Below are 24018 nucleotides of genomic sequence, written 5' to 3' on the forward strand. Positions count from 1 at the left end.
ACAGTAAAATAACTATATAATGGAGTCAAAGCAGGACAAAATAAGAAGAATAGCAACAGGACGACTAGTGAAATACACAGCGGAAGAAGAGAGATGGCTCAGAGAGGAACCAATGGAAGCAAAGTCTTTGTGACAGGTAAGATTTTCTTTTCTATTTTAATCTATTTTTAGCATGGTGTAAAAATTATAGATGACATTTCTTCCAAAGCTTTTTTATTGCAATTTACATCTACATTTGGTCTTGCAGTAGAGTATAACATTAAATCACCATTATCAATTTTAACTCATAGCACCAACAAGCCCATTGGGCACCCGTAAAATATGTATTTGCTAAATTTGTTATTTGTAGTAAGACAATAGTTTTTAAAAACCAGCCTTAAAATGTTGATGATGAGAACAGAAATCAATATTAGATGAGCTAGAGGAAATTTACAGACTTAAAAGATAGTCAATAAAAATATTTAACTGTTTTTAGCTTGGGACTAATAGCTGGTAGTACAGTATATATTGTCTTATAATAAAAAATAAAACTGTCCTGTGTGTCATAGTGTTGTACATGGCAGCCGTGTGCAGTTCCGTCCCCATCGGTGACCTGTTGGACCGAGCCTCCCAGCGCTCAGACAAGCTGCACTCGCTCAGCACGACACTCACTCAGGAGCTGGTCAGTACTTGTTCTTGTGTCTTTGTGTGTTTACAATATCTAATAGCAATTTACCGCAAAACATGGAAATATGTGTTGTTTTGGGGGCCTTTTGTGTTCCAGACAGACCTGAGTCCAGTGCACTGAGACCCTATCATAAGTGCATGTCTAGTTTTCTCGTGTTTTCAGAACAGCAGGTGTGACGTTACACAGTTACAGAACATTTTCTAAAGTGAAACACTGGATTCAACTATTGATTATTGATTACTTGGGGTTCAGACGGGGCTGGACGACAAGTGCAGCGGGGTTCCGACAAACTGACGGGGGGGGGGTTGCGGTGCTGTGACTGGGACAGACTGCGTTCAAAATTGTCCAACGCCTCCCTAAGTACAGAAATCTTCCGGAGAAGTGCCACCACCATGGGCACTGATTACTATTTTTCTCTGCAGCACCTACTGTACATACAATCTGCATTGACAGCTAAACTCCAGGCACATTAGACTATAGCAAAATTCAGCATTCTGAATGTTTCTTGCCATTTGGGTTACACAAACCACATTCATTTGGCAGTTAAACAGTCAGCAAGCTTTTAACAGTTTGATGACCCACCAGTCTTTTGTGTATGTAAAGTCTGGTATGTGAAGCCATGTAAGAGGGATGAATGAATCGGATCATAAGTTAATGCCTATGTCAGGCCAGCACCTGTGTTAATAGGCTCTATTACTTCTCTTACTCTATTTAAAAGCTCGTCCCTTTCTGAGAGGTGAATTTCATCAAGATCTAAAAACTAATCCAACTGAATGCTACATGTGTAGTATACATGACCTGGTTTGACTGAGAATCTTCACAGACTTACAGTACAACGTAAAAAACACCTTCTCTCCTTTCCAGGACTCTCATTTCCCTCCTATAGGTCGAGCGATCATGCCCCGACCTTCAATGTGCCACACCTCCTCTCTGCAGACACCCAATGATAAGGAGCAAGCTCTACAAGTATCAGTCAGTACCAGAATCCCTTTATACTGTATTTATCATCTCTCACCCTTCCACATTGGAAAGCAAGTAGTGTATTTTTACTGACCTCTCCTGGCAGTACATGGTTATTACAATATTTCAACTTTTTTCTGTTTGGTTTGTCCTTCAGGAATCAGATTTGTTGTCATTGGCTCGTTCTCTGCTCAAATCCTGGGCAGACCCCCTGGTGATACTGTCTGTCTCTGCTAACACCTTGCCTCATCCAGCCCAAAGCACCATATCAAACAAGCTCCAGGAGCTGCAGGAACACACCAAGAACCTAGGAGATGGCCTGGATGTCCTATCTGGCAAGGTGTGCAAAAGAATCAATAACATGTTTGCTTGAACACATTTTAACATATAATGTATATTTTTAAACAGTTTGTCCCTCTAATTCAGCAGTATTTTTAGTTCACACTTCCTCTGAATTTTCTCTTTTAGATGGGACCAGCGGCTCAGACCGTCTCCTTCCTGCCCTACAGTGGAGGCAATGACATAGGCCAGGACCGGTTATCCAAACTGGCCAACTTCCATTTCCTCCTGTCCTGCTTCCGACGGGACTCCCACAAGATTGATAGCTTCCTGAAAGTCCTACGTTGCCGGGCAGCAAAGATGCAACCAGAGATGTGTTAGAGCAGTGCAGTCAGTTTGGATCTGAGGGCTTTTCTGAAAGCGTATATTAACTAGATTAGCACATACTACAACCTTCCTTCCCAAACTAGCAAATCAGTTTCAGTCAGCATGCAATATTAGCTTTTAGAGGATAAAGATGAGGAGGGAACAGAATTAGTTCACCCTGGATTTTAATTATCTTTAGATCTACCATGCTCCTGTGTGACTCCTCCTCTTTTTTATCATTCTGTATCCTCTTAATGGGAATAAACACCTTGAAGTGGTTGAATGATTGGGATGTAATGTATGACATCAGTTCTCTTGTACTAATTTTTAACACAAGGTCATCAAATCTCCTTCTTAACTCATGCTCGACCAAAGCTGCAACATTTGCACTTTAGATTCGTCTGAAAACATGAAGAATGCAAAGTGTATTTAATGATGTTTCCTTAAACTCCATGTCAATAAAAATCATGTACTGCACGACAATATTTCAGTCTGTCTGTTTTTTGCCCTACAGAGTAACAACCTACAGAAAGATGAATGGACCACTGTAAAACAAACAGAAGCAGCAATCCTTGACTCTAACAAGGTCACTCCTGTGGCCTATCCTCCCCCTAATGTAGCATAATTTCCAACAATGGTTCTGTCATGGAAAAGACAAATAAATGGCATCACATCAGAAAACAGTGGACTTGCACATAACTGAGTTGCATTTATCAAATTTCTTATAACAAACATCCCACCTTCAGGAGCCTCATGTGCAACAATTTCTGCACTACAACTAGTGCTTCCTGGTTTCCTCTGAACCTGCCCCAGTAACGGTCAGTCTGAGCGGGGCGGAGCCATGCAGAGCCAGGCCAAGAGGGGGGTGGAGCCAGCCATTGTTTTTCCTCACCTACGCATACAGCATTAATATTAAATGGTTGCTCGTGTGGAACTGGCACCGGCAGCTGAGAGCAGGGAGCTGGCATCCAGTAGAGATACTCTCACGAAAATGGTTTCTAAGATGTCAGGCCCACATGCACAGCACAAGAGGCCGTCAAGACAAGGACGGGGGAGGGGATGGTTCGGAGAGTTCGGAGTTCGGGGGGGAGAGTCTTCGCCCAGCAGCCGCTGGGCCAGAACGTTACCTATAGTGCCCAGGAGCAAATGGTAGGCTCTGGGAGGTTGGCAGTAAAACAAGAAGTGACCAGCGGCCCACAGGGATCCACGATGTTCTCCAGGTGGTGAGCCGTCCAGGCGACAGGAGAGTTAAGGAGGACGCGGACGAACGAAGCAGCGCCACCCTTGTGGCGTGAGGTGCCAAGGGCGAGGCCACCTCCCAAGCACCGGAGACTGAATGGCCAGGGACGAGGGCAGACGACCAGGCACTCCAGGGGAAGACACCTGTACACAGGAAAGCAGAAAACACAGGATCCCGGACCGGCGTGAACCAGTCAGGAACAGGAACTCCAACAGGAACTCCAGTAATGGTTTCTTCTGGGCTGACAGGGACAGGAGCGGCCTCTTCTGGGCCAACGGGGACAGGAATTGTCTCTTCAGGGGAAACAGGGGCAGGGAACGAGACATGCCTTGGCTGGGAAATGTCCTGGAAAATTGCCATAGATGAAATCCATGGCGTTGCAAAAACTCTCCTCCCCGAACAAACAAACTTGTTTGTTGTTTGTTAAACAAACAAGTTTAACAAAACCCTGGGGCTGGCTGGGTCCAAGTCTGGCCAGATTGTACTGTCACGGAGGCGGTTCTAAGATGGTGGACCCACATGCACAGCACAGGAGGCAGACAGGTGAATTGTAACGGTTTAATGCACACTCATAGTCAGGATACAGGCGAGTACACTGAGGCAGAATGGCAACAGCACAAAAGGAGCAGGCAAAGGCAACGGTACAGGCAAGGGTAATCCAAACAATGACTTCGGTGACTGAAGAACAATGACTGAACAACAACTGCAGATTAGGTAACGCTGGAAAGAGGTACAAAACACAACGATCTGTCCGAGGACTGACGTGAGTACTGGTGACTAAATACTGAGGCTGATTACAGATTGTTGGCAGCTGGAGACGAATGAACGAAAGTAAAATGAGAACTAAACCTGGTGTGACAAAAAACGGATATGCACAAATAAAACAGGAAATGAACATTGAAATGAACATGAAAACCCTGGATTGTGACAGATGCATCATGTGTCCGCGCTGAAAGAAGCACAGCTGAATCTAACAGACATTGCTTCACATTTTTACCAAAAGGTTATATTTTAACAGTGTGTTTTAATAAGTACATTGTTTCTAAGTCGTTTAGCAGCCTTTTATTTTGAATCAAGGCGATAGTTGTCAGAAAGCCACAGGTTCTTCATTTAGCCAAAACCCTCTTTTTTTCTTCATCTGCTGTTAGTGGCTGGCAAAACAAGATGTTTGTCCCTTCCAAGAGTCTGTTTTTTTTCTTCTGTCCAGCAGCTTAACAAGCAGCATGTATTAAGCTGAATGCCTTATTGTGATGGACAGCTTTGCTTTTACAAGAGGAGTATATAAGAAATATATATACTCTTCTTGATTAATGGTTTAATGTTTTATTTAGTCCTTCCTAAATATGAGTGGTGTCTCTGTGTTGGTGGACAGGTTGAGTTTTTGCGTTGGGGTGTGTGTGTGCATGAGGTGAGGGGGGTGCAACCAGCTGCTTAAACCAAGCAAATCAGTTAAGCAAACAATCAGTTGAATCGGATGACACATTCATAACTTAACAACTGCTGTATTGTGGTTTACCTTTTAAATTAATATTAATACCATACCAATATACGTACACATACGCATTGTCATAAATAATCGCATAATACTTAACAAAAGCCATGACATACAACATCACAACTTCCATATTCACACATTATTAATATTGATAGTGATACAGTAAGTACCAGTAATACTTACAGCTAAGTTTAGAAAGCATGTTTATCAGTTCAGGTGTTGAGTGTCACACTATAAGGTTAGTAAAGCTGTAGCTTAACATTCGTTCACCCAAAGAGTCTCTGTGACGATATGCGACCGGCCGATATCACCTACGAAAGGATGTAATTAATTATTTTATTAGTATTGGGGGAAAGCAGGTCATAACTTTAGTCAAGCGCACAGTGCAATCTTCTGTAACAGATCCAGCAGCTTCATCATGTTTTTGTGTTATTTCCTGTTCCTGTTTTGGTTAAATTCCTCTTTAGTTCCTGGTCTTCCCTAGTCTTCCCATGCTTTACTTTCTGTCATGTGATTCTCAGCTGCTGCCAATTAGTCATCAGGTCTGTATTTAAGCTTCAGTATTCTCCTTGTGTCTTTGCCAGATTTTCTGTTCTCTCCCGCGTTTTGTCAGCCAGCATTCCAGCATTTCCATAAGTCCGACTGGTTGGTTCTCTTGCATGTTTCATGACCTTGCCTTTGCCTAGTCCTTGTCAGTACCTCAGCCTGTAATACGGATCTACTGTTTTCGACTACTGCCTGCCTGACCCCTAGTGATGGGCAGATGAAGCTTTATGATTCATTCCAGCACAAAGCCTCTTGAAGCTTCATTTGCTCTAGTAGGACATCTACCGTGCTGAACAAAACAATATCAGTTGGCATGACTTTGAAGCGTGTGGCACTTTGCAGAAAGATAGTGGAAAATATATCAGCTTACAGTAATAAAGAAGTGTGCAAAACATATATTGTAGTGATGGCAGTATACACACACAGACTGACAGTATTGAAATTATTATTTGGAAATCATGAAAATGAAATTATTATTTACTGTCACGATCTGGGTTTTGTTTCTTGTTGTTTCCTCGTCTTATTTTGGTTCCAGGTTCCATTTCCGGTTTTATTGTGGTAGCACTCCCGGTTTCTGTTTCTGTTTCTGCTTTACTTCCTGTTATCAGTTCTGTTCTCCCTAGCTCATTACCCACACCTGTCTGTAATCAGTTAATCACTCACCTGTGTATTTAGTCAGCTCCTGTGTCCTTAGTTCCCTGCCAGATCGTCGTTCGTGTTCTTGTTCCTCGTGTTTTGTTCTGGTTTTGCCTTGTGTATCCTGCCTGACCCTGGACTAACTACTGACTGTGAGTTTTGCTTTATCCCTGCCTGTACTTTCGCTGAGCCTACTTGTGTACCGAACCCTGCCTGGACATTGTATCAGAGATTGCCTGCTCCCTTGTTTTCTGCTTACTGAACTCTTCCGTGTATGACCTGGACTGCCCGACCCTGCCTTGAGAAATAAACCTGCGTTTAATATTCATCTTGCCTCGGTGCTGTGCATGTGGGTCCTTTATCTGCCGTTCCGTGACAGAACGATCTGGCCAGACTTGGACCCAGCCAGCACTCAGCCTCCGGTCAGGTCAGTAACTGTTTTTCTCGCTCCTTTTTTTTAACGGCGAGTATAATCCACCCGAGGGAGCATGGAGTTCACCTGTGCCGAGCTACCTAGCGAGCTCCGAGTTTATTTTAAGATCCTCGCGGAGGATTACCGACGGGCGGTTACCCCGAAGAACCAGCGCAGCGCCGTGGAGGTGGCGATATTGACGCTGGAGGACGATGACAGTGTGTTAGAGCGCCCCAGTGTTCGTCGCCTCTATGAGCGACTGTGCGCTAGGTCTGATGAACTAAGCGACGCGCTCCGCACCACGCCAGCGCCGGTCGCACCGCCGAAGGTTTCGGTTTCCTTCTCCCCGCCCCGTCGGACCGTTGTGTCTGCATCAACCTGCCCAGCTCCATGTTTGTTCCGCTGGGAGGATTCCCTGCATTCATGCGGTCCCCCGTCTCCAGTTCAGACGCGAGCTGTTCAGTTTCTAGCTCAGTCGTGTTTTGCCCAGTCCCCAGCTCAGTCGTGTTTTGCCCAGTCCCCAGTTCAGTCATGCTCCGCTCAGGCTCCAGTCGCCGTTCAGCCTCGCCACGCTCACGCTCTAGTGCAGCCCTGTCACGTTCAGGTTCCAGCCCCAGTCCAGTCGAGCCCAGTCCAGTCGAGCCCAGTCCAGTCGAGCCCAGTTCAGGTTCCAATCCAGTCGAGCCCAGTTCAGGTTCCAGCCCAGTCGAGCCCAGTTCAGGTTCCAATCTAGTCGAGCCCAGTTCAGGTTCCAATCCAGTCGAGCCCAGTCCAGTCGAGTCCAGTTCAGTCGAGCCCAGTCCCGGTTCCAGTTCAGTCGAGCCCAGTCCAGGTCTCAGTTCAGTCGAGCCCAGTCCAGGTCTCAGCCCAGTCGAGCCCAGTCCAGTCGAGCCCAGTTCAGGTTCCAGTCCAGTCGAGCCCAGTCCAGTCGAGCCCTGTCCAGTCGAGCCCAGTCCAGTCGAGCCCTGTCCAGTCGAGCCCTGTCCAGTCGAGCTCTGTCCCAGTTCAGTCCAGTCACGCTCCTGTCCCAGTTCAGTCCAGTCACGCGCAGGCCTTATCCCAGTCAGAGGACTCCACCTGTCGAACGGGTGCTGTGCACACCCGATCAGGCCCGACGTCTCCTCCGTCGAGCTCGGCAGCTGTAAGCAGGCATGCCGGCTCCGGAGGAGACGCCGTCCCAGTTCCTGTCGGCCGTGTTGCGGCCGTTCCTGTCGGCCATGTTGAGGCCGTTCCTGTCCCCGTTCCTGTTCCTGTCGGCCAAGTAGAGGTCGTTCCTGTTCCTGTCGGCCAAGTAGAGGTCGTTCCTTATCCTGTCGGCCAAGTAGAGGTCGTTCCTGTTCCTGTCGGCCAAGTAGAGGTCGTTCCTGTTCCTGTCGGCCAAGTAGAGGTCGTTCCTGTTCCTGTCGGCCAAGTAGAGGTCGTTCCTGTTCCTGTCCTGTCGGCCAAGTAGAGGTCGTTCCTGTCGGCCAAGTAGAGGTCGTTCCTTTTCCTGTCGGCCAAGTAGAGGTCGTTCCTGTTCCTGCCGGCCATGTTGCGGCCGTTCCAGTCCCTGTCGGCCATGTTGCGGCCGTTCCATTTCCTGTTCCTGTCCCTGTCGGCCATGTTGCGGCCGTTCCTGTCTCTGGTCCCGTTCCCGTCGGCCAAGTAGAGGTCGCCCCAGGCCCCGTTCCTGTCGGCCCTGTAGCGGTCGTTCCAGTCCCTGTCACCCTCGGAGCCGCAGCGCCCGCTGGCCTCCAGGAGGAGGCAGCGCCTGCTGCAGTTCCTGCGCACCTCCAGGAGGAGGTCGCGCCAGCTGCAGTTCCTGCGCACCTCCAGGAGGAGGTCGCGCCAGCTGCAGTTCCTGCGCACCTCCAGGAGGAGGTCGCGCCAGCTGCAGTCCCTGCTCACCTCCAGGAGGAGGTCGCGCCAGCTGCAGTTCCTGCTCACCTCCAGGAGGAGGTCGCGCCAGCTGCAGTTCCTGCTCACCTCCAGGAGGAGGTCGCGCCAGCTGCAGTTCCTGCTCACCTCCAGGAGGGGGTCGCGCCAGCCGCAGTTCCGGCGGACCTCCAGGAGGGGGTCGCGCCAGCCGCAGTCCCGGCGGACCTCCAGGAGGGGGTCGCGCCAGCCGCAGTCCCGGCGGACCTCCAGGAGGGAGTCGCGCCAGCCGCAGTCCCGGCGGACCTCCAGGAGGGGGTCGCGCCAGCCGCAGTCCCGGCGGACCTCCAGGAGGGGGTCGCGCCAGCCGCAGTCCCGGCGGACCTCCAGGAGGGGGTCGCGCCCGTCGCAGTCCCGGCCGCACCTGCATCGGTTCCTGGCGGTTCGGCCGCACCTGCATCGGTTCCTGGCGGTTCGGCCGCACCTGCATCGGTTCCTGGCGGTTCGGCCGCACCTGCATCGGTTCCTGGCGGCCCGGCTCCGGTCGCACCTGCATCGGTTCCTGGCGGCCCGGCTCCGGCCGCATCTGTACCGGTTCCTGGCGGTCCGGCTCCGGCCGCATCTGTACCTGTGTCTCGTCGCGGTGGTCCAAGGAGGACGCCGCTGGCCCCTGTTTCCCGTCGCGGAGGTCCAAGGAGGACGTCCCCACGTCTGTCTTCGCCTCTGGTTCCTGCCTCGTCCCCACGTCTGTCTTCGCCTCTGGTTCCTGCCTCGTCCCCACGTCTGTCTTCGCCTCTGGTTCCTGCCTCGTCCCCACGTCTGTCTTCGCCTCTGGTTCCTGCCTCGTCCCCACGTCTGTCTTCGCCTCTGGTTCCTGTCTCGTCCCCACGTCTGTCTTCGCCTCTGGTTCCTGCCTCGTCCCCACGTCTGTCTTCGTCTCTGGTCCCTGCCTCGTCTCTGTCTCTGCTGCCGGACTGGTGGCCTCGCCCTCGACGCCTCCTGCCGCCTGGATGGCGCTGCCTCCTGCGGCGACGCCCGCCTCGACTCCTCAGTCTCTTGGATCAGCGTCCACCTGGAGGACGTCGCCATGCGGGGTGGTCCCCGGGGACATCGGCCCAGCTCAAGGGCACTAAGAGTGCCACCCTGGCTCAGCGGCGGCTGAGCAGGATCTCGCCGCGCCTTCACCCTCCGTGAAGGAATCCCTGATCTTCATGTCTTCCCCGTTCATGGACTTATGTGGACTCTTGTTTTGGCCCTCCTCCGGTCCTCCCTCCGCCCACCCTGCTCGTGTGCCTTGAGGGGTAGGGATTCGGTCCCTCCGCCTGGGACCACCCTCCGCCCGCCCTGGTTTGGGGGGGGGGGGCTTCTGTGGGCGCCGTGGAAGGCGCCATAGGGGGGGGGTACTGTCAGGATCTGGGTTTTGTTTCTTGTTGTTTCCTCGTCTTATTTTGGTTCCAGGTTCCATTTCCGGTTTTATTGTGGTAGCACTCCCGGTTTCCGTTTCTGTTTCTGCTTTACTTCCTGTTATCAGTTCTGTTCTCCCTAGCTCATTACCCACACCTGTCTGTAATCAGTTAATCACTCACCTGTGTATTTAGTCAGCTCCTGTGTCCTTAGTTCCCTGCCAGATCGTCGTTCGTGTTCTTGTTCCTCGTGTTTTGTTCTGGTTTTGCCTTGTGTATCCTGCCTGACCCTGGACTAACTACTGACTGTGAGTTTTGCTTTATCCCTGCCTGTACTTTCGCTGAGCCTACTTGTGTACCGAACCCTGCCTGGACATTGTATCAGAGATTGCCTGCTCCCTTGTTTTCTGCTTACTGAACTCTTCCGTGTATGACCTGGACTGCCCGACCCTGCCTTGAGAAATAAACCTGCGTTTAATATTCATCTTGCCTCGGTGCTGTGCATGTGGGTCCTTTATCTGCCGTTCCGTGACATTTACAGTAAGGTGCTGGGGGTGGGGGTATGGCTTCTGTAACTTTGAGGTACAGTATGGCCAGTGACTTTGTTTATGGTGGTGGTAATGAAGGTTTACGGCAGTATTTTTCAACCACTGTGCCACGGCACAGTAGTGTTCCGTGAGATATAGGCAGGTGTGCTGTGGGAAATTATTCAATTTCGCATTTTTATTATTCTCTGCGGTTGTCACATGATTTATGACTTATGTTCTGCAATTAATATCTTATTTTGTCCTACATCTGTTTAATGTATTTGACATTTCACCTAGATTCCAAATTTCCACCACAATTTTGGCGTCTATGAACAGGATCTGTTGCAGGTCGTCTGGACGGTGTGACCAGGGACAATAGTCCTAAAGAGTAGGGTCGCTCAGCCTCCAAACCTCTACAGACATTCAGAGTGGGGAGGACTGCTCACCCGTCTGTCTTAAATAGGCTCGGCCTGGTGAGAGAGATTTCTTTGTGGTGATTGATCTGATTTGGGGAAAAAAAACAGAGTTTGCCACTTTTTTTTAGTTTAGCTGAAACATTTTAATTGGTTGGAAAACAAAAGATCTTCTAATTGGTTTAAACATTACATTTGATTAGGAAAATTGATTAGATTAAACTAAAAATCACAATAATATATATTTTTAAAATGTATTATTGTGATTTTTTAAATGACACTTAATTAGGTCAAAGTCTGCTCTGGGTGGTGAGACGTCGGTTGGCTCGTGGAACTGAGTTTTTGGGCCTAACGTTAGGGAAATACTTCGGGAAAGACTCTGTCGTCAGATCAGGTTGGTTCCCTTTTTACGGAGACGTCAGATAAAAAGGAATTTTGGGAATGTTCCGGCCAGAACACACAAAAAAGACAGGAAACCGCTGAACTCTGAAAGACGGGTTCGGGGCAATAAGAGTCTTCACCACCAGAGAGCAACCTTAAAAATTAATGAGGAGTAAATATGATTATTAGTCCGTTTCATGTTTCCCTGAGTGTGAAACTGGTTATGGGTTCAAAAGGAGAATCACTTAGTCTAAAGGACATATGAACCTTAAAAGAAAAATTGGAGACAAAAGATGAGATTTGTAAAAGCAAAACTATCAAAACTAAAAACCCCTAAAATAAACAAAAGAGAGATGAGAGTAACGGGGAAAAAAAGGGAGATAACAACTCTGGGGAAGAATTGTTTGCACTCTGCCACACACACCTATATCATGTCAAGAGCAAATGCTCCCATTGCCTAATGCTCCTAATGCAGAACTGAGCGCGATGAGGGTAAATCCGGATCTGGACTCCTTTCCCACCATCAGCAGAAGAACCGAAGGAGAGGTAGCGCCTGATCAACAACCAGAACAGGGTGGAAGGTCTGATACCACAGCAGCTGGAGGACACAGACCACAGCATGGAGGCCTCAGCGACTCCACAACGTCTGCAGCCATCACGTTCTGGGCTCATCAGATGAACCAGCTACTACAAGCCCTGCTCCAACATGAAAGGACTGTGTCTGAAGCTTCAGAGGCCGTCTCATTTACTCTACGTCAGGCTTCACCCACTGGCGCTCACATCAGACTGATGGTTGGGGAAGGAGGAAGGTGACGGTTCCTTTTCACATGACGCAGAAGACGGTACCACACACACACACACACACACACACACACACACACACACACACACACACACACACACACACAACAAAGAAACACGCTAACAGCTGATACACGCTCAATTGATCCAAATTCATGAAATACATGCTTATCTGCTCGCAATGAAGAATCGCTTTTTGCTCAAAACAACCCATTGAGTGATTTTAAAATCATGACTAAATGACAGCTAAATGACAACTGCTGCATGACTTTACAGTCTGATGGGTTTAAACTATTTCAAATTGCAACAAATTCAGTAATAAAAGTCTCCATGTTTCTGAAAAGATTTGTTCACAATATAGGTTTGTCTGGCCAGACTGTAGGAAAACAAAACAGAGTGTAGAAAAACAAAACAGAGTATACAGTAGGAAAACAAAACCAGACTATAGAAGAAAAGAATAAAACAGACTATAGAAGAAAAGAATAAAACAGACTATAGAAAGACTGAAACAGACTATTAATGACTATTAACGGGGAGAAGATTATTAGAGAGAAGTATTAATCACTGAGTTTACATACGAGACTATTAAAGAAAAAAACTTATTCTTTCACTGTCTTTTGCAACATCTGACAGCAAGACACTTAAACATCCATTTTTGCTTTCAAACTTATGCCCAGTTAAATTATTAGAAAGAGATCTCGTGTAGTTTAGGTATTTGAATGATTTCCACTCCAGAAAGAGTGCAGGTTACATCTACAGACATTCTAAATAATGCCTCTTTTGTTGGTGTTAACTTCAGCTCAGCTGTGCTCTTATCATTGGCTGCTGAGGGGGGGCTGTAACTGAGGCCCTCACACAGGCTGCATCACAGCTTGTTTCCCCATGTGATACGACCTCCAGAGATGCATCTGACCTGCCCTGTACAGCACAGGTACACATGTAAGAAAATGCAAAATGATGTTAATACTGCTGCATAGTGTGAGGTAATAGTTAAACACTTGAAAACTCTTGATGAGAGGATGTTTGTTTATTTCTCTTTAACCTCAACTGAGAACCTTGACTGGGTCAGGAACCCATACAGCTCAGCATCAGTTGGAAAGGACATGACTTTACAGGAACAGGAGGAACTATCTGAACTGAGACAAAATCCTGCTTTAAAGCTAAGCTTTGCTGATCTGTCTTTGGACAGTTTCTGGTACTGCCAAGGAGTACACCATTCTGGCAAATAAAGCCATTTTGACATTGCTCCCATTTTCACCAACATATTTGTGTGAGATTAGCTTTTCAAGCCTGACTGCTATAAAATCTAAAAGCATAGAGAGACTGAGAGCTGTTGAAGAAGAGCTTCGTGTTTGTCTGTCTTCTATTCCTGCCAGGATATCAGCGCTGTGTTCGTCCAAACAGGCCCAGGTTTCACACTGAGTGAGTAAATTAAAATCGAGATTGTTAAATAATGTTTTTCTGTTTTTATTGATTCCTGTTTATGAAACACTGAATAGAATGACTTTCTATTGTTAATATAGGCTACAAAGTCTGAAATTTTAACATTTTTGGCTGGTGATGTGCCTCGAGATTTCCCAAAGAAAAAAAGTGTGCCTTGACTCAAAAAAGGTTGAAAAACACTGGTTTAGGGGACACATGCTTGGTTTTTATTTAAAACAACAGGTTGTCACTGCTAATTTATATAAATGGGGATAGACATATTTCTGTCTCTTCCAGTATTGCAGGGGGTCCTCCATTCTTCCAACATCTGGCTCCATCATGTAGCGTTGGACCTCAATGGTTGCATCTGCTATTACATTTTGTGTTTGTGTCTACCTGACACTGTCATCCAGACGACACCATAGGTTGTTACCTAAGAAATAGGAACATTTTTTTGAGTTTAACTGTTCATATAAATGAGTCTCAAATGGAATCACAATAGTACCTTGAGAAACAACCTCAACAGTTTGCAATGTTGATGGCTGTGGTCGTGGTGGTGATGAGGAGGAGGTGGTGGTGCTGGCCCTCATTATGGAAGCACATTCTGCATTCAATCTCTTTTCTGCTTTACCTGCTCTTGCAGGGCTAAAAAACCAGACACTTATATTGTACGTGCTGTTCCAGCAGGTTTCCACTTCCTGAACAAGTTTGAGCTGAGGCTTCCCCAATTGTTCCTGCACCACTGCAAGTCACTCCTTAAAAATATTCATTAATCTCAATGTTGGCCTTAGCTTTCTCCTTCATCTCCTAGTACCTAGCCTCAACCGTGACTTTTAACGAAAATAAAAACAAAGCAGAAACATAAATATCACACACATTAACTTATTACAGCTGTACAATATTGTTATATCATTTAGCCACATTTTGCATGCTATATTATGATTGCATTTTTAATGGCTCACCTGGTCATTTGTCCTTTTTCTCATGCAAAGCTCTGTAGTGACTAAGCATGGATGAGGTGTTGTTATACCACAGCTTTCTGGCACATAGCAAACAATTCACCTGGTACAAAAGCAAAGACAGCTGAAGATCCATTGCATTGCACAATCAATATTATTATTATTATTATTATTATTATTATTATTATTATGAAAAATAAATCTTCTGTTGAACTATTAAATTCATTTTCAAAATTCAAAATTAAAAAAACATTATTAATCCCAGAGGGAAATTGTTTTGCGCATGATTGCTGTGCATACCTTGTTAGGAGAAATGAGATCAAAATGTTCCCACACAGAGGGGAGTCTTCTTAACTCGCTCCATTCTCTCCTGACTTTCTCTCCTCCCTCTCATAAATCTCCAAACTGTCTTCAAACTGTCACTGACCGCAATTCTCCATCAAACACCCACATCTTGAATGGAGGGGTGTCAAAACTCATAGCAAAATCCAAACTACTACAAACTACCTAAATCAGTTACGTGGTACAGTACTGTACAGCCTGGCAGCGAGGCATCGTTGAATCTACATAGAATCTACACTTCATCCAAGACGAATCAGCAGCGGTGAAGCCAATATTGCCTACAAAATTAAGTAGTGATATTCCAGCCACTCAGAGCTAATACATAAGCTAATATTAGCAACATAAGCTAGTGCTATTTCCGAGTCTAAAACACACAAACAGCAGCTCGTAACTTTACTCAAACTTCACAGCGTAAGCAAAGCAAAACAATAAACGGTCAAATATAATACTTACAGTAGTGCTCATTCAACCATTCTGTCCCAGCTGTTTTCCCAGTTCTCGCTGTCCACTCATTGCTTTTGATCAGAGAGGGCAAAGTATAGGTTCAGTCAATGGATTATTGATATGATGGATCTTACAGCAGAGTAGGTAACACTGTAGGTTAGTGACATTCTCATGCTTTAGTCCCCAGGTCAAAGGGTTTGGCCTAAGTATTAATATTCCTTTTTTGGTATTACAGTAATCACAATCTTCACTTAGTTCTACAGTTTAATCCCCCCTTCCCCCGATGCTCCTGGTCTATGTTTGGCTCTAGCACCGGCCCTGTAGCTGGGTTTATGTAGAGCTGTTGAGTGGAGGAGCAGAGAGAGTGAAGCTACCCTGGTAAACGGACACCTGTCCACCACATCCACCGCCTTCTTCCTCGTCACTATGTTCATTTACATCCGTGGCCGCGCCGTTTAGAACAAGCACAACCAGCAGGTGAAGACTGGGTTTCCAAACTGTTTAGACATGCCAAGCTTTGAAGTGTCCCTGCAGCAGCTCAACGATCTTTTGACAGACGACAGCGGATTTTACAGCTGGCCAACAAAACACTTCCACGAGGTTTACCCCAGGATTTATGTTGGCAACGCGTGAGTCGCTACTTCACCGCCTCTACCGTAACTGGCCACTAAATTTTTCACATATATATGTTAAAGTGTTTGATTCGCTGTAGTTTCTTGCCATAACCTCCAGCCATATGAAAGTACTTTCAGTCGTTTAATATTTGAAAAGGTGCAGGAATATTATAAAATGACAAAATGGAGCAGAGACATAATAGGCAGAGTGGTTGGTTTGGCTTAACCGGACTAAACATGGACACAAATCCACAGCATAGGATGAATCTCACAAATGCACCAGGGCTGCTCTGTTTTAAAAGGAGCGTGTGCCCACACAGTGTTCTCTATATGCCAGTGCTTTTTGTCTGTCTGACCTGGTTTTCCTGTGCAGTTTGAAGTTTTAGTGGAGGCGTGTGTTGCATGCAGTATCAGTGCTCCTCTATTTATAGCACTCTACATTTGAGGTCTGGACTTGCCAAGTAGCTCATGCTGCATAAAATTCTTATTTTAAGGCATGTTCTGAAAACTAGTGGGAAACAAATCTACACAAATCACAACAAAAATCTAAACAAACCACACATGGAGCTGACAAATATTGTTATACAGTATATACAGTGGGACAATATGCTCCCAAATATAAAAAATATTCCTTGTGGCACAGTTTCACCTCCTCCTTGAACCGCCGCCTTATTGTGGTGGAGGAGTTTGTGTGCCCGAATGACCCCGGGAGCTATGTTGTCGGGGGCTAAATGCCCCTAGTAGGGTCTTCCAAGGCAAACAGGTCCTGGGCGACGGGCCAAACTAAGAGCGGTTCACGAACCCCCTATGAAAGGCAGACGACCAAGGCCAGAGACGTCGCCCGGTATGGCGCAGCCGGGGCCCCACCCTGGAGCCAGGCCCGGGGTTGGGGCTCGTATGCGAGCCCCTGGTGGCCACATACAGCCCGATAGAGCGATGTGGGGCCATCCTCAAGTGGACCCCCCATCCGCAGGAGGAACCGTAGGGGGCCGGTGCAAAGTGGATTGGGCAGCAGTCGAAGGCGGGAGCCTAGGCGACCCAATCCCTGGATAACCAATCTGGCTATTGGGACATGGAATGTCACGTCACTGGGGGGAAAAGAGCCTGAGCTTCTGCAGGAGGTCGAGCGGTACCGGCTAGAAATAGTCAGGCTCACCTCCACACACAGCCTGGGCTCTGGAACCCAACTCCTTGAGAGGGGCTGGACCCTCTTCTACTCAGGAGTTGCCTGCGGTGAGAGGCGGCGGGCTGGTGTGGGTTTGCTCATAGCTCCCCAGCTTAGTCGCCATGTGTTGGAGTTTTACCCTGTGGACGAGAGGGTCGCTTCCCTGCGCTTTCTGGTGGGGGATAGGTCACTCAATGTCATTTGTGCTCACGGGCCAAATGGTAGTGTGGAGTACCCGGTCTTTTTGGGGTCCCTGGAGGGAGTGTTGGAAAGCGCTCCAACTGGGGGACCCCATCGTTCTTCTGGGAGATTTCAATGCCCACGTAGGTAACGACAGTGATACCTGGAGAGACGTGATTGGGACGACCCTGATCCCGATCTGAACCCGAATGGTGTTATGTTATTGGACTTCTGTGCTAGGCACAGTTTGGCCATAACAAACACCATTTTCGAACAAAAGGGTGTCCATCGGTGCACATGGCACCAGGACACCCTAGGCCGGAGGTCGATGATAGACTTGGTAGTCGTTTCACCTGACCTTTGGCCATATGTTTTGGACACTCGGGTGAAGAGAGGGGCTGAGCTGTCAACTGATCACCACCTGGTGGTGAGTAGGATCCGCTGGCAGGGAAGGAGCCTGGAACGACTTGGCAGGCACAAACGTATTTTGAGGGTCTGTTGGGAACGCCTGGCTGAACACTCTGTCAGACGGACCTTTAACTCACACCTCCGGGAGAGCTTCGACCAGATTCCGAGGGAGGTTGGAGACATAGAGTCCGAGTGGACTATGTTCTTCGTCTCCATCTTCAACGCGCCGTACAGAGCTGTGGACGCAGGGTCTCCGGTGCCTGTTGTGGTGGTAATCCCCGAACCCGGTGGTGGACGCCGGAGGTAAGGGACGCCATCAAGCTGAAGAAGGAGTCCTACCAGGTATGGTTGACCTGTGGGACTCCTGAGGCAGCTGATGGGTACCGGCAGGCCAAGCGTGCTGCAGCCCGTGCCGTTGCGGAGGCAAAAACTCTGGCCTGGGAGGAGTTCGGGGAGGCCATGGAGGAGGACTATCGCTCGGCCTCAAAGAGATTCTGGCAAACTGTTCGGCGCCTCAGGAGGGGGAAGCAGTTCTTTACCAACTCTGTTTTCAGTGGAGGTGGGAAGCTGTTGACCTCAACTGAGGATGTTATTGGACGGTGGAATGAGTACTTTGAGGATCTCCTCAACCCCTTCGACATGCCTTTTGCTGAGGAAGCAGAGGCAGGGGACTCAGAGGCGGACTCGCCCATCACCCAGGCTGAGGTCACCGAGGTAGTTAGTAAGCTCCTCGTGGCAGAGCAGCGGGGGTGGATGAGATCCGTCCTGAGTACCTCAAGTCTCTGGATGCTGTGGGGCTGTCTTGGGTGACACGCCTCTGCAACATCTCATGGACAAGGGGGACAGTTCCTCTGGACTGGACAACCGGGGTGGTTGTCCCTCTTTACAAAAAGGGGGACAGGAGAGTGTGTTCCAACTATAGGGGGATCACACTTCTCAGCCTCCCTGGGAAAGTCTATGCCAGGGTACTGGAGAGGAGAATTCGGCCGATAGTCGAACCTCGGATACAGGAGGAACAATGTGGTTTTCGGCCTGGTCGTGGAACGCTGGACCAGCTTTATACCCTCAGCAGGGTGCTTGAGGGTTTGTGGGAGTTTGCCCACCCAGTCTACATGTGCTTTGTGGATCTGGAGAAGGCATTCGACCGCGTCCCTCGTGACATCCTGTGGGGGGTGCTCCGGGAGTATGGAGTCCAGGGCCCTTTGCTAAGGGCTGTTCGGTCTCTGTACAACCGGAGCAGGAGCTTGGTTCGCATTGCCAGCAATAAGTCAGACCTGTTCCCGGTGCATGTTGGACTTCGGCAGGGCTGCCCTGTCACCGGTTCTGTTCATTATTTTTATAGACAGAATTTCTAGGCGCAGCCAGGGGTCTGGTTTGGGGACCACAGGATAGCATCTCTGCTTTTTGCAGATGATGTTGTCCTGTTGGCTTCATCGGGCCAGGACCTATGGTCATGAGCTTTGGGTCATGACCGAAAGGGCAAGGTCACGGATACAAGCGGCTGAAATGAGCTTCCTCCGCAGGGTGGCTGGGCGCTCCCTTAGAGATAAGGTGAGGAGCTCTGTCACCCGGGAGGAGCTCGGAGTAGAGTCGCTGCTCCTCCACATCGAGAGGAACCAGTTGAGGTGGCTCGGGCATCTGGTTTGGATGCCTCCTGGACGCCTGCCTGGGGAGGTGTTCCGGGCATGTTCCGGGCATGTCCCACCAGTAGGAGGCCCCGAGGAAGACCAAGGACTCGCTGGAGAGACTACGTCTCTCGGCTGGCCTGGGAACTCTTGGGGTCCCACCGGAAGAGCTGGAGGAAGTGTCCAGGAAGAGGGAAGTCTGGAACTCTCTGCTCAGACTGCTGCCCCCGCGACCCGGCCCCGGATAAGCGGATGAAAATGGATGGATGGATGGATGGATGGGCACAGTTTCACAAGTAACAACTGTGGGTCTACATTGTTTGCAGCTGCTGTATAACCAAGATCAGTATGGTTGAAGGGATTTTACTTCACTAGCTCCTGCTGTGGTGGATCAGCTGTGGTCATTTAAGTTTCTCAAGAGAACTGTCTGACTCTACAATAGAGGTCAGGTCCTGACAGGGACCATTCTGATAAATCTGGTTTTAAGCAGTTTTGTCGCGTCTGAAACGATGCAATGCAAACATCCACAGTTATGTTTTTCTTTGCTTCACAATCATGATTTATCTTGTGCAGGGTTATGGCAACAAATGTGCTGCGTCTGAAACGTTTGGGCATCACCCACATCCTGAACGCAGCTGAGGGCAACTCCTTCATGCACATCAACACCAGTGCTGAGTTCTACGCTGCAACAGATGTTGTCTACTGCGGGATCCCAGCCAGTGACACGGACCACTTTGACATCAGCGTGTACTTTGAGGAAGCCGCAGATTTTATCGAGAAGGCACTGACATACAATAATGGAAAAGGTCAGACATTACTACAGATCAGAGCTTTAAAGTCACATGTAACTAGATACCACTGTTCCGAGTTCCATTGAACATCTCCTCATTTCTGCTGCAGGCAAAATATATGTTCACTGCAGGGAGGGCTACAGCCGATCACCAACCTTAGTCATTGCCTACCTGATGCTTAGGCAACACATGAATGTCCACACCGCTCTGGCCATTGTGCGGCAGAAGAGAGAGATTGGACCCAACGATGGCTTCCTCTGCCAACTCTGCCTGCTCAACCAGAGGCTGGCAACTGAAGGGAAGTTATGGAACAAATGAAACTTGTGAACTAAGAGGAAACAACATGTGGATTACTTATTCTGCAGCTTTAAACCTCAAATTAGTGAGGAAATATTTTGTTAGTGAAGACAGTGGAAGCCTGCATTGAAAGTATATACAGACACAGTCCAGTACTTGTGTTCAAATTCAAATATTCAGAAGAGGGTGGTATGAATGTCATACAGTACAATGTAATATCATTAGGTCACGTACACTCCATTCTTCATGTGTGCAAGCAAAGAATATTAAATGACAGTATTTAATCTTCTAAGCAAATGATGCTGGCCAGGAGTCAAAACAGAAACCTAAAAAACATGCTTAGTTTAGCCTAATATATTCTAACTTTTAGATTATTTTAGTAGTTGAACAAACAAACTAGTTGTAACTTCCAAGTTTGGGTACAAGCACAAGAACAAACTCTCTCTTGATTCCTGATGATTGCGAATTCGTCTTCTGTGCAACTACCAAATGTTCTCATTGTGTTAAGTTGTTGATTGTTGAATGATTAATCTTTGATGAACTTTGACCTTACACAAAAGAGATGAACTGAAAATCTCTGATTGTATCTGAAACATTGCCAAAATACTGTAAGATGAATATACTGAGTAACTTCTAATGTCTTTTATTAATATTTTGTATGTTGGTGTATTTTTTCCAATTTTATCATTTACATTATCATTACTGTACATATGCATAGTGTGTTACAGTGAACATGATTGTTATGACTTGTGACCGTAGGGTCAGTAGTGTTTCTTTGAATCACAACAATTATGACACTGCTTTTATGATGTGCACTTTACCTAATGACACTGTTATTGCTCTTTTTTCATTCATTCAATAAAAAACTGTGAAAATGACAGGGTTGTGCTTTGATAAATGAATACAGTAAACAATTTGAAGTTGGAGGAATTGTCATCGCGTCCTCTAGAGGGCTATGTAGGACTACATTGGGAGCAGACCAAAGAGCAGCTTCCCACTTACATCACAATGTTCTAATAATCCTCACTTATTCTTATGGTGCTCACACATATTTGCAATAACCAAATATGACTCTCAGACATGGAATTTTCAATACACAAAGCTTAACAAAGAAGAAAACTAGCATTGATTGATAAAATTGGAGCTTGTGCTTCTGGTTGAACATGTTCCAGATTGAGTGTCCTTCTCTGTCCATAGCTGATATTGAATAATTTTTAAATACAATACACTGCTACAGAGATAGCTTTTCTTTAGATCACCACTATAAAACATACAGTAATTGAGTTGTAAGAAGTGAGATTTTTGTGCCTGTGTGTGCATGCACGTCCCTGTCTGCCCTCTTCTTCCTTGTCCTGGTCTGACACAGAGTTGATGCAAGGACGCGGAGGGTAATCCTTTACATAACACCAAACTGCATGAATGAACCCTTGGCACTGGGGTAAACATGTCCATGTGTGTGAGTGGAGTCAGTTGGATGTGTATGAAGTATAAATGAACCAAGTACTTTCTGTGGATTTACAACAAGTGTCCTTTTGACATTAATACAGTTTAAATCTTCAGAATTTCAAAAGCATTCCAAGTTTTTGAGAACTTTATTGTTTTATTTGTTTTATGTTTTAAACCACATGTTTCCATTTCAAAAACCTCTACAGCAATGTAAACATATTCAAGAAGAAATAATAAGTAGCAATAAAAATAACCTGAAAAAATAAGAATCAAATGTTTGGAGGTGAGCTTCAAAAACAATGTAAAGCTTTTTGTCCTAACGTGGATTTTATTTTAGAGAATTGTATATGGTGGATATAGCAAATAATTAAATATGGTGAATTTTACTGCATACAAATGTGATCATAAAATGCATGAATGTAATTTGATCCCCATGTACAAACTAGAGGCATTCATTTACTTTCTTTCTTATCTTTTATTTAAAATTCACATGATCTAAATTATGAACACTGCTAGTGAACATGAGCAAATACACTGTCTATTCATAGATCTTTGCTGGAAGCACTTTTCCTTTAGTTGAGAGGAAAAATCTGTAATGGATGTCCGAGCCTGTCAATTTGTGTCTGTGCAAAAGTCTCTCTCTCAGTCTCATTCGACGGACGCAAGCACGCGCACGCACGCACGCACGCACGCACGCACGCACACACACATAAGCCAGGCTCTATTCTGTCTACACTGTGCCAGATGTGCCTATTTTTTCTCGAGGGAGTGGATTGGAAGTGTGGGCTTGTTGGGGTTGGGGGCAGGTTGGTAAGGATTTTGGATGGGTTGGAGAGTAAAGCTGATTGTCGTTACATCATCTCCTCCACAACAACATCATGTTCGTAATAATTTAGTGGTCTATTTCCAAATTTAGCATAAGTGCATCACAGATAACCCACTTAGATTCTGTGTGTGTATATGCAGCATCAGTTACAGCACTAGAGCTAATGATGCTCTGAATGTGTAAAGTCTGAAGCATCTTTAAGCCCTCAGGCATAATTACAGCCATTGTCCTACCCTGATGAATAGAACCACAAGGATTCAGTGAACAACAATCCTGTGTAGATATTACAGATATCCCCTGGACCTGAACTTCTTCTCAGACAGATTACTGGAAGGTGATGCCATGTTTCAGCTTGTATTAAAAACAATATGAACATTGGGACATTTTTCCCAAAGACAACAAAGATCTTCCAGAGTGTTCAGGTTTCTCATGCTATTATTACAGTTTCTCCTTCATTGGCATCTTCTTTTGTTTTGTTTTATTTTTTTCTCTGGATCCCTTTACCATATTTTAAAATTCCAGCAGAAGGACCTGATGAAACCTTGATTTAGAACATAATCTATATGAAATGATTAACTTGAATAGCTCTGGGCTTATTTCTTGGACCTCAGTTTGTGAGAGCCAGGGACTGTGTGTCTGACACTCTGACCTGCAGTGTGGGGGCCCCACAGGGGACTGTACTGGCCCCCTTCCTTTTCACCCTCTACACGTCAGACTTCAGACACAACACGGACAACTGTGTTCTGCAGAAGTTCTCTGATGACTCTGCGATCGTCGGACTGATCACCGATGATGACGATGCAGAGTACAGAGGACTCACTCAGAACTTTGTGGACTGGTGCCAGCGGAACCACCTCCTGATCAATGCAGGGAAAACGAAGAGATGGTGGTGGATTTCCGCAGACAGCAGCCTGCTGTCATCCCACCGATGCACATCCAGGGAAGGGACATTGAGAGAGTGGACTCTTACAAGTACCTGGGAGTGCATCTGAACAATAAACTGGACTGGACTCATAACACGGATGCACTGTACAGGAAGGGTCAGAGCAGACTCTACCTGCTGAGGAGACTGCGGTCTTTTGGAGTGAAGGGGCCACTCCTGAAGACCTTCTATGACTCTGTGGTGGCATCAGCCATCCTGTACGGTGTGGTCTGCTGGGGCAGCAGCATCACAGCGAGGGACAGGAAGAGACTGGACAGGATCATCAGAAAGTCCAGCTCTGTCCTGGGCTGCACTCTGGACACGGTGCAGGAGGTGGGTGAGAGAAGGGTCCTGGCTAAACTGACATCCATCATGGACCAGGTCTCTCACCCACTGGAGGACTCACTGTCTGCTCTGGATAGCAGCTTCAGTAGCAGACTGATCCACCCTCGCTGTGTGAAGGAGAGATATCGTAGATCCTTCCTACCTGCTGCTGTCAGACTGTACAATCAGAACTGTTGACCACATCCCACCACAGTCACTCACCCACTGCATCAGTGGTTTATATAGCAACCTGCTCTGCACAATATTTGTGTA

The 24018-nt window shown here is 47.0% G+C and overlaps 3 protein-coding genes across 3 annotated transcripts in view; 2 read left to right on the forward strand and 1 right to left on the reverse strand.

Annotated features, from left to right (window-relative positions):
* On the forward strand, window positions 1-2755 carry prl (prolactin). The gene is made up of 5 exons (XM_029160131.2): window positions 1-136; window positions 549-661; window positions 1532-1639; window positions 1785-1967; window positions 2096-2755. The coding sequence occupies exons 1-5, from the start codon at window positions 94-96 to the stop codon at window positions 2285-2287; spliced, it is 639 nt and encodes a 212-aa protein (XP_029015964.1). The 5' UTR covers window positions 1-93; the 3' UTR covers window positions 2288-2755.
* Window positions 2756-15528: 12773 nt separating this feature from the next.
* On the forward strand, window positions 15529-21092 carry LOC114860645 (dual specificity protein phosphatase 3-like). Its single transcript, XM_029159397.3, has 3 exons — window positions 15529-15776; window positions 19713-19945; window positions 20040-21092. The coding sequence occupies exons 1-3, from the start codon at window positions 15655-15657 to the stop codon at window positions 20246-20248; spliced, it is 564 nt and encodes a 187-aa protein (XP_029015230.1). The 5' UTR covers window positions 15529-15654; the 3' UTR covers window positions 20249-21092.
* The window catches only part of LOC114860635 (thyroid hormone receptor alpha), a 184437-nt gene continuing 180530 nt past the window's right edge, over window positions 20112-24018 (reverse strand). Inside the window, exon 9 of the transcript XR_008695289.1 lies at window positions 20112-20222. The gene's annotated coding sequence lies outside the window, so the exon portion shown is untranslated. The remainder of the gene's footprint in view (window positions 20223-24018) is intronic.

The sequence above is a fragment of the Betta splendens genome, chromosome 8, assembly GCF_900634795.4.
Source record: "Betta splendens chromosome 8, fBetSpl5.4, whole genome shotgun sequence".
In the NCBI taxonomy this organism is placed as follows: domain Eukaryota; kingdom Metazoa; phylum Chordata; class Actinopteri; order Anabantiformes; family Osphronemidae; genus Betta; species Betta splendens.